This window comes from Hipposideros armiger, unplaced genomic scaffold (assembly GCF_001890085.2).
Source record: "Hipposideros armiger isolate ML-2016 unplaced genomic scaffold, ASM189008v1 scaffold_11, whole genome shotgun sequence".
In the NCBI taxonomy this organism is placed as follows: domain Eukaryota; kingdom Metazoa; phylum Chordata; class Mammalia; order Chiroptera; family Hipposideridae; genus Hipposideros; species Hipposideros armiger.
The window spans coordinates 7,718,852-7,731,719 of NW_017731361.1; the positions used below are offsets into that span (position 1 = coordinate 7,718,852).

Here is a 12,868-nt window from a genome sequence, read left to right on the forward strand (position 1 = left end):
CACACACACACACACACACACACACACACACTTCTTTATTTCAATGCTATTGCATTTGTCATATAGTTGCCCATTTTCTGAATTTTTCTTATTGCATCCCTGTTCTGTTGTTTAATATGTTTTTCAGTCCTCTGTATTGATAATTAGATCTAGAGCTGTGCTGTCCAATATGGTAGCCACTAGCCACTTGTGACTAATTAACTTCAAATTAAAAGTAATTAAAAATTAATATAATTTAAAATCTGGTTCTTTATTCGCATTAGTGACATGGCAAGGGCTCAGCAACTGCTGGGGCTTGTGGTTGCTGTATCAGACAATACAGGTAGCACATTTCCATCATCCCACAAAGCTCTGTGGGGCTGAATGTTTCAAGAGGCATAATCAGATTCTCTGATGATTGATAGATTCTATTCTTCTCATACATGCTCAAGAGCAAAGAAGAACACCCTGAAGTTTGTTATTACTAGGCAGGCTTAGGTAACATAGGGAAGTAACCAGCACATGCCAGACTCTTCCCCTGCCTGTTTTAAGTGGCAGCTGCCTGTGTTTACAGAAGATGATCAGATGTTTGTAATAAACGCCTCAGGTATGTAAGAGATTCTGTGGTGCCAACAGGTCAGCAGATCCGCAGTATGTAAGCAGCCCTGACCCTTTTCTACCTCCTCAGAGGGAAATTGAGGAAATCAGGGCTGAGCCATAAGGCCTTGTTTTGCAATTACTATAGAACACGCCACTTCCAAAATATTTCTAAACACTCCCCCAATTCTGAAGCTTCAGGTGCCTCTGGCTGGAGCCTTCTTCCTGACTGTGTCTTTGTCTTGGCATGCGTGTAATGAGCACGTTTCATAGCACACCAAACAGGTTTCTCAGCTTGCTTCTGCAATGCTTTGCAGAGCCCAGAGGGGCTGTGGTGAGGCAGGGGGGGTGAGCAGCTGTCACTGACAATGAGCGGCCTGGTTGGTGGCACGTGCAAGCAAGGACCTCACCAGGTTCCTGAGAAGACCTCAGCCCACCTATGAGCAAGGAGACTCTTTCGGGTCCTGACAGGAGATAGTAGAGAGAAACAGAGCATTCAGTAAATTGGAGGTTAGGAGACGATCATTTGTGGGTTCACTCATTCTAAAAACACTTACTGGGCCACACACTGTGTTTGGCACCAGGATCAGGAGTGAGCTGGGTAAACGTTTGTGCCCTCACCAAGTTTACAGTCTGCTAGAGGAGGCAGATCAATAAAAAGCCACTTCAACAGCATTTGACAAGTAACCATGATGCAGGTGCTAGAGAGCATCATAAAAGCACATGGGAGGGATCCCTGACCCTGACATGGACACTAAGGGACATAATGTTTAAGCTGAGACCTAAAAGACGAGTAGCAGTTGGTCAGGAAAGGGAGAGGGTGGAATGCAGAAACAATATCTTGAGAAAAACTTAAGAAGTGAGAGTGCATGAGGCATTGGTGCTACAAAAAGATGTTTGCTTTGGCTGCAGTTGGCAGCGTGAGAGGAGCCCGGCCAGTCAACAGTGGAGGGATAAGAACCCCATAAACCCCAGCTGTGTGAGCTGAGGCCAGTCATGTCTTCCTGGGCCTCAGTTTCTTCCTCTATCAAATATGCATAATAATTCTTACCATGCAGTGTTGCGGTCAGAGCCCAGTGACAAAACAGATGCCAAAGGACTTGACAAACCACATCCTAAAATCCGGGTTGTAGAAAGACAATGGCGGTAGTCGAGCAGTCTTTCACCTCTGCAGCAAGTGCGAGTTGGAACAAGGAGCTGTGTGGTGGTGTTGGACCCGCTCCTGCTGGCTCACGAAAGTCAGTAACGCACATGTTTTGTGCCTTCCTACCTCCATATTCAGTGACATCGGCTTGGTAGCCGGTTTACAAGCACGCCACTGGGGGAGGGCAAAAGTCATGAGAAGGGGCGGAACCCTGAGGCAGCAATTACCAAGGAATGTCTATCCACAACAAAAAAGGTTTTTGAAAGAGTGACCCTATCACCGTTTCTGCCATCGGAAAACGGGCCCACCCAAAGCCAGCCCTTAGGGAAGAGAACAGGAGGGCCACTCCTTCATGCCAAGCCATTCGCAGGCTTGCCTGAGGAGTGTCAGTGGCACCCAGGTCATGGACATGAGGTTGGAGCCTCTCAGATCGACAGCTGCTGAGAGCTGCTTTCTTTGGCTCATGGGGCCAGCGATAAATTGGATTTCAATGTTCTGAATAGGCGGAAAAAGATATCTCCTTGCTCCCTTCTGCTCCCTTCCTGGAGCTACCAGCTGGCATTTTTTGTCACTCATCATGGCTGCCTGCAGTGAAGATTACACACTTGATGAAGCGGGCATGTGGGAAAGAAAAAGCCTTCAATGGTAGGAGTCTCCCAAGCGGGTATCCTTTGGGAAAACTGGGATATGGACATAGCTCAAAGCACATTTTAAATAATGGGGTGGTTTTTTATTAAAGGATGACTTGGAAACATACGGTTCTTATTCTTATCTGTGGCTGGCAAGGCTGGATACTCCCCAATCCTGGAAAAATAACTAGTTAGGCATGTTAAAATTTTATGTCGGGAGCAGAGATGTCAAAACACCAAAGTTGAAATTGGGTTTAAGTGGCATGGTATGGTTTAATTCATTCATTCAACAAATACTTACTGAGTGCTTACTAGGTGCAGCTAGAATGTAAGTCCCATAAAGGCAGGGACTGTGTCTGTCTTATTTCTTGTAGGCTTTCGGTCCATTTTCATTGACTGAATGAGTGGATGGCATCACTTTGCCAGGTGTTAGGAGTATAAAGATGAACAAGTCATAGAACAAGGCCGTGCTGCTACAAAGTTCAGATCTGGTGGACAGGCAGATAGAATAGAATCAAAGTGGCAGGAGATAGATAAAGAAGGAACATGGACAGCTGTGATGTCCCTGCTCTCTGCCTAGGGCTGGAAGAAGAGAGGTGTGAGAGAAAAGACTGAGGGGAAGAGAAATAGAGAGCTATATGACAAAAGTCACAGAACAGAATGGAATTTTAGATGTAGATATAGGGCCACTAATAGAATCTTCCTTACACCAGTCCCCTCCCCATCTCTCAGTGTCTTTCATCTCTTGTAGCTCCCTATTCTTTATCTGCTTATTTATAACTTTGATCTTTCTTTCCCCAACTACACAATGCCTGCTATAGTTGGCAGTCAAAAAAACTTACTGAAAGAAAGACTGAATAACAAATGGGACTGCAAACGTCAGGTCAAAAGATGTAGCAACAAATTCATTACTCCCCTCTCCTCTTTTGGGAAAAATCTCTAAGTATCCTCATTTATTGAACACTGATTATTTGCTGAGCACTCTACTAAGCACTCTATGTGATTTATCTCATTAATGCTTTCAACAAACCCATGAAGAAGTGTGTTCAGAGGTCCCCAAGCCCCCCCTCAGATTCCGTGATTCACCAGCAGGGCTCACAGAACTTGGCAAAACTGTCCTACTCACAGCTGTGGTTTATTGCAGTGAAAGGACAGAGATTAAAGTCAGAAACGGGAATGGTATGCAGGGCAGAACCCAGGAGCGACCAGGCACATGCTTCTAGCTGTGCTCCCCCAGTCGTGGGGACAGCACCGATTTCGCCCAGTGTGCGTGCCAACACGCAGGAAGGCTTGCCAGCCAAGAAGGCCCATCAGAGACTCGACGTCCTGGGGCTTTTATCGGGGGTCAGTCAGGTAGGCATGACTGACTTCCGTGTGGTTGACCTTAGCCCCCAGCCCCTCCAGAAGCCAAGGTTCTACTGCCTGACCCAAGCCCACCACCATAAATCACATTGTCAGCTGAGACTATCTGGTGTGTCCCAAGGCCCCAGGTACACAGAGTCTCTCTGATCAGACAAGATGTTCCAAGGGCTGAGACGTTATCTTCCGGGTCAAGGGCCAGAACTTTCATTGGAACATGCAGGATTTGCATAGCCCAGACCTGCTGAGTATGCTGTAGGAGGAAGTATTAGTATGCGCCCCAATGTATGGACGATCCAAACTAAGAATCAGGAAGGAAAAGTGATCTGGCAAAGTTGCAAAAGTCAGCATGCAAACCAGCATCCTACGTGACTCTAACAGCTGTGTTCTGTTGCACCCTCGTACCTTTCCTGAACAAGTAACTTTCTTTGCGAAGAAAAGAAACTCACATAAAATGTCTCATAAGCCTGGCCTCCAATTTGAATGCCCACACTCAGCCATTTCCACTTAGAAGGTCACAGCACTGTGTGCCTTCTGGTGATCTCAAGCCCCCAAGTAGCAGATGAGCCGGGCTTTGCCCAGGAGCCAGATCTGATCCTGCTGAGTGCTGGGGAGCTCGACCTCCTCACCAGCGACGGGAAAAGATGTGCCCAAGGGCCAGCCAGCACTTTCTAATATGCCCTCCATTGCCCCCAACAAATCTGCTCCAAAAGGATTATCGTGGTGAGGGAGGGAGGCCGGGCTAAGCAGAGACGAGGAAGTTAGGCTGTGGGACAGTTAGTGAACCCTCTGTCTCGCCAGTAGAGGAAATCACAGGGGAAGTCACATTGACTTTGCCCACTTCCCCAAGTCCTGTTCTGCTCATCCTGCAAAGTGCTCTGATGCAAATACTAAATCACCTTAGAGTAAGCCTTCTGAGAGGCCAGTCAGCCAAGAAGCCTGTGCGACTTGAACTCAGTAGTCCCTGAACTTGTTTGAGTATTGAACACTTTTTGAGTGTGTGTAGCACCACATTATTAAAATTCAGGGCAATTTGGAAAATATAACCAAACTCTCCTTTTTTATTTCCCAGCACATACCCATAGATCTGCTTTCAAATAATTATTATCACTTGTATTTATTAACCTTGCATGTATCCTTTTCCTCCGGGAATGGTCATTCCTGGCTGTTTCTCGATTAATTCACAAATTTGTTCATCCATCAAGCATTTATCAAGCACCTGCTGGTGTCCAGGGCTCAGAGACAGATACGGAGGCGCTTCAGACACAAATCCTGAATTCTCCAGCAGAGAATTTATAGCCTGGTGAATGATAACTTGAGCCAAAGGCCAGGGTATTTTTTTCTTGGCTTCATTCTGCAGTGATGGGTGATCTCATGACCAGCGCAGGGAAGCAAGCAGTTAGCTCAGCTTGTTGATTTTGGCCCCACCTGATGCCAGGAGCAGACAGAGCCAGGCCAACTCCCTTCTAAATGAGTGGGAAGTGTCACTAGAGCATGGCGAAGAGCTGGTCACATCAGAGCAGGTGGAGTTCACACCCCAAGCTCAGCTTTTCCCCTCGTGTGCATCCCGGCAGTGGTTCTGCTCCACGTGCTCTCCTTTTCTCTTACCCTGTTATCCAATCCCGTGCCTCCTTCATTATCCTCAAATTGGAAGTAAGCTCAGGGCTCATTGGCAGCGAGACCTGCTCCAGTTTCTGAATTCTACTATTTGAATATTCCATTGTTAGGCAGTTTTGCTGTGACTGGGTTTTTAATATGTATTAGTCAGGACTTGTTAAGTCTCAAGTGTCAGAAAATAACTGCAAGTAGTTATGTGTATAAACACTACGTTGGGGATATGATCTCATTTACCTGAGTACCCTTCAGGCACAGCTGGATCTAGGTGTTCAAATATTGTCATCATGTCTCCGTCTGCTTACTTCCCTGTTTATCTCATTGTCTCTCTAGTTCTGCTGCCTTGGGCAGCTTCAGTCAGCAAAGTGTGTCAGTTGGTTGGGAAATATCACCACTGGTCGTCCAGGGCTCACTGCCTCAAGGCTCATGGTCCAAAAGAAAGAAAGACTCTCTTCTTGGTATCTACAGGTGAAACTTCAAAGAAGATTCCAATTGGCCCTGTTTGGGGTACATGCCTGACCTGGACCTAGCACTCTGCCAAGGGGGATGTGGGTATTCTCACTGGCCTGCCTGGGCCACAATAACCCCACATTGTGGTCTGTCCAGATGACATACCCATCAGAAGATGGAGGGATGGTTCCTCAGAGAAGGAATCCTTGCCATAATTCTACTGCCAACATTCATAATTCCTCCAACAAAATTGTACTACTAGCATCTCCACACACTGCTATTTCCCTGTTTCTTGGTTCTATGCATTACCCTCCACCAGAAGCATGGCCTTCGTGGCTTTCAGACCCTACTGGGGTGACACATCAATAGAACCTCCGAGAAAGAAAGCTTCTTAGGCACACACAAGCTTCCACTGGATTATCTGTCTTTCTGGAAAACACTGGGAAAAAGAGTTTGGTAACGACCTGGCTGTGAGACCTCCACACCCACTTTATCACCACTCCCCCTCCCGCCTGTACCTAGGAAAACAGTTATGGGTGATGAACACTGTTACCAACAAGACAACAATGATAGCTGTTGTGGCACTTGGAGACACTGTCCCTTGAGAGGACAGTTGAGGACCGGAGAGAATCAGCCAGCTGAGTCTCTTCAGGTGCTTACCTTTTACGTGAGGGCTCTGGCCTTCAATAATTCATGCTAATGCAGCCAGCAGCAAGCAAATTGCATTCACACGCTATTCAGATTTTGATTACAAAACGGAGCCCCAAATGGGTTTTATGGTGGAAAAACATACTTAGGTGACTTCAGCTGGATGAAAGAAAATGAGGGTCAAGTGAGCCTAAGTCAATCTCAGGGCTGTCATACACCAGCTGTGTGACCTTGCTTGGTGACATTGAACATCTCAGAGCTTCTGTTTTTTTGTCAATAAAATGGGGTAATACCACCTACCTCATAGGGTTTTGAGATCATAGGAATAAGATAACACATGGAAAATACAGTTGTGCAATAAAGTAAGAAAATTTTCTATGGCTTGTCAGAACCACGATGAATGTTAATTTCCTTCCTCTCTTCAGATTCCTCTCTCTCTCTCTCTCTCTCTCTCTCTCTCTCTCTCTCTCTCTCTCTTCCTCTCTCTCATCCTCCCTCCCTTCTTCCCTTTCTCCCTCTTTACAGCATGGAAGCCAATGTTTCCTATTAGGTGTGAATGTAGAACTGAGAATGCCGGGGAGGGATTATCCGGAATGAAGAGAAAGAAGGTGAAAGGAATCTTCATGTTAAACATAGAATTCACAATTCACTTTCACAATACTTTTCCTATACTGAGGGGAGATGGACAAAAGAGGACTCTTTTGGGGGGTGGGGGAAGTAAATACATTTATCATACCTATTTTATATGGTTCAAAGAAATAATCTATAAATATAAAAGCATTTTTCTTTTTGATATCACCACGGTCCATGTAATCAGTCCCCTGCAGGAAGCACTCGAAGTCATTCTGTGAGGTTTACAGACCTAAATATATGTACCGTATTTGCCGGCGTATAAGACGACTTTTTGGCCCTGAAAAATATGCCTCCAAGTGGGGGGTCGTCTTATACGCCAGGTACACTTCAGATAGACTGCCCATAGTGCTTGCCCTGTGCCATAGTGGCCTCCCGATGCCCGCCCACTTCATTCCACATACCGTTCAGGCATCAGCAGCGCTGCTGGGTGTATGCTCGGCTGTTATGCGATTTTGCTGTTATGCGATTTTACCACACTCGCAAAATCGCACACAGCCGACCATATAACAAACTCTGTATTTTGAGTGGAAATGTTAGGGGGTCGTCTTATACGCCCAGTCGTCTTATACGCCGGCAAATACGGTATTTCATTAAACAGTGGCCCTCATGTACTCAAGTGGTCCAGTGGCTTTGGAATATGAGTGCTGGGCACAGGGAGTAAAATGTGTAAGGTTACAAAATAGTCACGGCATGCCAAGTACATCATGGAGAATATAGCCAATAATGTTGCAACAGCTATGTATAGTGCCAGGTGGGTAATAGTCTAATCAATGGAATCACTGCATAAACTATATAAATGTCTAACCACTATGCTGTACACCTGAAACTAATATAAAAATAATATTAATGTCAACTATAACTGACAAAAATAAATAATTTTTAAAAAGAAAAACATTTTAAAAACAATGTGTAAGTTTAAATCAATGGAAAGAGTATCAACCACCAAGAAAAAGAAACAATTATGAGTTAACATCCTAGGTGAAGAATACCACAGTTGACACTTGGTGTCAGAATACTGATGATCGTGTATGTTTATCAACACATGTCGTGATGCGTGTGCTCTCTCCAACTCCCAGTGGATACTCCACCAGTGCCCTAGGGTCATTTACATTCAACAAAACTTTCGCTCTATCTCAGGGTTTCAAAGTGAATGCATCTTCAAAGAGGTTTTAGCATTTAGTGCAATTTTAGTTTTATATACATGCTCAGTAGTCATCAAAGTATGTAAGCCACTTGCACCAGATGTCTTCCAGAAAAGAAAAGAAAAAAGCATCTTAGCCATTTACAAAACCTGCATCAAAATTTTATTGCTTTCATTTTAGCTAGAATAAAATATAACTCAGATCAGGGGGCATCAAACTTGGATACTGGGGGCACTTGATAAAAATGCAGCTACTTGAATCACAATTCAAGAGATTCTGGTCAAATAGATCACAGATGGGGTCCAGGAATCTGCATTTTTAACGTCTCCTGGGATTCTGATACAGCTGAACCACAGACTTCATTTTGAGAAACACTGGTTGACAGGTTAAGAGCTTAGGCTTGGGGATAGGCAGACCTGAGTCCAAATCCTAACTCCCCTACTTTCTAGCTTCATGAACTTGGGCAACTTTTTAAGCTCTCTGATACCCAGTTTTCTAATCACAGTTTGTTGTGAGAATTAAGTCAATACAGTAAAACCTTGGATTGCGAGTATCTTGGTTTGCAAGTGTTCCACAAGACAAGCAAACATTTCTAAAACATTTTAACATGGTAAACAAGCGATGTCTTGCAATATGAGTAGTTTGTTTCTGGAACGAATTATACTCGGAAACCAAAGTATTACTGTATATTATGGCATGCTTAGCACAGTGTCTGGCACATAGGAAGAAGCACTCAATAAATATTAGCTGTTGATATTATCATTACTATGCAGTCAAAGGGGCTTTAATTCTTTTTTCTTAATTTTTTCATTCTTCTTTTCTTTTCAGTTTACAAATCCAAAATAACAGTGCATTGAGCAAAATGCAGGGTTTTTTTAGCTTTCAGACAAAAGTCTGGACGCAAAGTAGTGGAAGACTGACTTAGCAGCTCTGCAACCCAGACTACCTCCTTTCCTATCTAGGTGTGACTCTCATCCTCATTATTCAGGATGGCTGCTAGAGCTCCAGCAATCGCGTCTGCATTCCACAACGCAAAATGGAGGGAAGGAAAAAAGAAATTGGTCTCTCTGAGTAAAGACACTTCCTAAAAGTTACTTAAACCCCATTGACCAGAATTTAACTGCCAGGGAAGCTAGAAAATGTGACTAGTGTTCTAGGTGGTCACATACCCAGAAAAATGTAATTTATATTACAAGGGAAAATTGGAGGGGAGAAATATAGAGGGACAACTAGTGTTCCCTGATATACCCAACCCGAGGAGTTTAGCAGAATCAGATCATTCGCCCATCTTCTGCCCTCATCCTGCATCTATCCTCCTGCTTATTTCTCAGGTTAGGAACATCTCCAAAAATGTAGCTGCATCATTCGCTGATCCTGCTCAGCTTGGCATATTTTCTTCCTAAATTACTCCCATACTTTTCACTCCTCATCCCCTTTGTTTCATTCACTTTATTTTTACTATCCAATTTTAACAGGCAATACAATTATTTCATTGTAGAATAGAAAACACTGCTAAGCACTTAGGGAAACAGTTTTTTAATATTAAAAAAATCTCACCACTTACAAATAATCACTCTTAAAATGTTGGTGTATAGCTATCTAGCATTTTCCCCAGATTTTTTATATATATAATGCCTAGTCTACATAACTGTTTTAACCTGTTCTATTATGCCTAACACTATAGTATGAGTAACTCTCAATGTTATTAAATATAGATCAATACCATCAATTTTAATGACTGTGGGATATTCTATTGTATGGGTGTATCATAATTTATTCTGTTTACCCGCCACACTGTGCTAAACCTCCTGCCACACCTTTGCTCACCTGTCCACCAGCGCCCTGAGGATGAACTGTGTTCCTGTGGTTTTCTAACTCCCTGGGCTCTCCTTACTGTATCCAGGGACCAGCACAAAAGCATTGCTCCACCATCTCATCATCAATGTAGTACTGTTTAGGTCTTGTCTCTACCCCTAAGCTGCTTAAAATTCCTTTTCAAAGGAATTGCAGGCTCGGAAGTTTCTTGAAGAACTGGATTAATGCCGTCTTAGACCCCGTTACGAATAGCAAGACTGCCCCCAGGAGAGGGGACTATTTCACCCCAGTGCTGAGAAAAGCACAAAATAAAACACAATCCCCATGACAGTGACAGGCTTGCTATTAAACCTGCATTTTCAGAAGTTTCTGTTGGCCAAACTTACTTCAAGCAAGACCAGAGTGAGACCGTTTCTGTGTGGAGAAACCAGCTTCAATTAGAAAGAAAAAAAAAATGCATTGAATGAAATAACTATTTGGACAGACAATGTATATGACTATTCTTTAGCTGATTTTTTAAAATCGATGATTGATTTCTGACTGTTTCTTTGTCTCAGTTGTTCTTCCTGACGGTTCAAACATTCATGAGGCTGAAGACCAATTATGTTGTATCATTCTGATATAACACTTTCTGTTTTCAGGGAGTTTTTACCTCAGTTTTCTTCCTGTCGATACCGAGCAATAGGTAGAACTGATATCCTTAGCCCTCCATTATAGATGATGCTAATAAGAAATGTCATTTATTGAGCACATACTATGTACCAAGCAATATCCTAAAAATATTATGAGTGTTTATTCCTCACAACTACCCTAATGAGATGGGCATTCTATTATTACCCCACTTTATAAGTGAATACAATATAAGAAAGACTAAATACCTTGACCCAGTTGTCAGAGAAACAGACACGTGGTCACAAAAGGGAAAAGAGGTAGAGCCAGAACTCAAAATCAGTGTTCAGGACCCAGAAAGCGTCACTGACTCCCTCAAGTTCTCATAGTGATGGAGTCAAGTCCAAAACCCTGTTCCCTGCATAGTGATTAAGAACAGGAGCTCTAAAATCAGGCGACCTGAGCTCAGATCCCATAGCTGCCATTTCCCAACTGTGTCACCTGAGGCAAGTTACTAAGGTGACTCTGTGCCTGTCACCCTACTTAGAACTGGGGATAATTAGATGTCCGTCTCAAAGATACGATCCACAGACCATGTAATTCTACGATATAATTCTACATACAATTCATCACCTCGTTCTACTCACTGACAACAATCTGTTTTGCTGTAAACATTGCATGCGATGTTTACAGATCCACAGGATGACCCACGCACAGCACTTGGTGCATAGGACGTGCCCAGTAGTTAATTATTAATATGCTACCGTCTGTCCTTCCCGTCTCTAAGCTAAGCACATACTCTATTGGTCGGTCCCACTGCAGGTGCCTCGAGCAAAGGCCTTATGCAACTACCGAGGGCAGAATCCCGGGGACCTGAGGTTTAATAAAGGAGACGTCATCCTCCTGCGGAGACAGCTGGATGAGAACTGGTACCAGGGCGAGCTCAATGGCGTCAGCGGCTTCTTCCCCACCAGCTCCGTGGAAGTCATCAAGCAGCTGCCCCAGCCGCCCCCACTCTGCCGGGCCCTTTACAACTTCGACCTACGAGATAAGGGCAAGAGTGACAACCAGGACTGTCTGACCTTCCTCAAGGTAAGATTCTGGGCAGCCACCAGGGTCACCAGTGACCACATAGAGTCTGTGGCAGGACCTGGAGTTGCTTGCTTAATACTTGCAGATTCTTTTCAAACTTATATATTTTATATGTAAATGCATATAGGTCTGTATATATGTGTGCATATATGTTATATGTGTGTACAGTTCAGACTATATGGACATGAAGTCACTAGAGAACTCTACCAATAACAGTTTGATACAAATCCTTTAACCTTTGCTATTGCAATTACAAAAATAGGCATTTAAACCTTCACTCGTTCATTCTGCAATCGCTTTTGAGCACCTGTTCTTTGCAGGCTTTGGGGATACAGCATGAGCAAGTCATAGTCCCCACCCTCAGACAGAGTAGTGGGAGAGACAGACATATGGACAGAAAATTATAGTTTGATAACGTGCTTACAAAACTATAGCTCTTACCTCTCTATACTATTAGTATTCCCACTGACCAACTTCTCATCACTAATTCTTCGCGTTTACAACAGTCTATTCTGTTGTAAACATTGCACTCCAAACACTCCAAACATACATCATAACATAATTATACCTTTATACATAAACAACCTCTTACAAGATATATTTCCAAGGACGTTAATGACCCTAAGATTTTTGCCTCTTTTTTTAATTGGATGATTTTTCACCATATGCAAGTAAGAACACTTCTACTAAAGTCTAGACTACTTTAATTCTCTGTGTTTAATTCAGTATTTATTAGTCCTTAAACATTCAAATGTTCTCATAGAAACCAAAGTTGGGGTGAATTTCATTCTTTGCTACTTACAATAAATAGACCAAATACAAGAAGTGCCACTGTCACAATAGCTCAGGAAGCTCTTGTGTTGTGTAAAACATTTTTATTCCACCACTTCCAGAAATGAAATTTACTTCAGAGTCTCTCCAACTAGATAACCACACTGTCCTCCATATTTTGAAATACTGATCATTATTGTCTTGGCACCTCAGAGTGAGTCCTCAAAGGGAGGTCATTCTGTAGCCAAGCTGAAGAGTGTATACTTCAGCTACCATTAGAGAAAGGATGGTTCAGTTCCACAGGTATTTATTTGGTATTTACTTTGTGCCCGGACATTAGACACTGAGCTCTTGGGGACACAGCTGGAGGAAGACAGAGACAAGAA

General features: G+C 43.4%; 1 protein-coding gene across 3 annotated transcripts in view; it reads left to right on the forward strand.

Moving 5' to 3' along the window:
* The window catches only part of SH3RF2 (SH3 domain containing ring finger 2), a 108,753-nt gene that overhangs the window by 34,182 nt on the left and 61,703 nt on the right, over positions 1-12,868 (forward strand). For all 3 annotated transcript variants that reach the window (XR_002126332.1, XM_019663429.1, XM_019663420.1), the window contains exon 3: positions 11,442-11,711. Coding sequence is in view for 2 of the 3 variants with exons in the window: in XM_019663429.1 (XP_019518974.1) it covers positions 11,442-11,711 (270 nt within the window). In the remaining variant the exon portion in view is untranslated. The remainder of the gene's footprint in view (positions 1-11,441; positions 11,712-12,868) is intronic.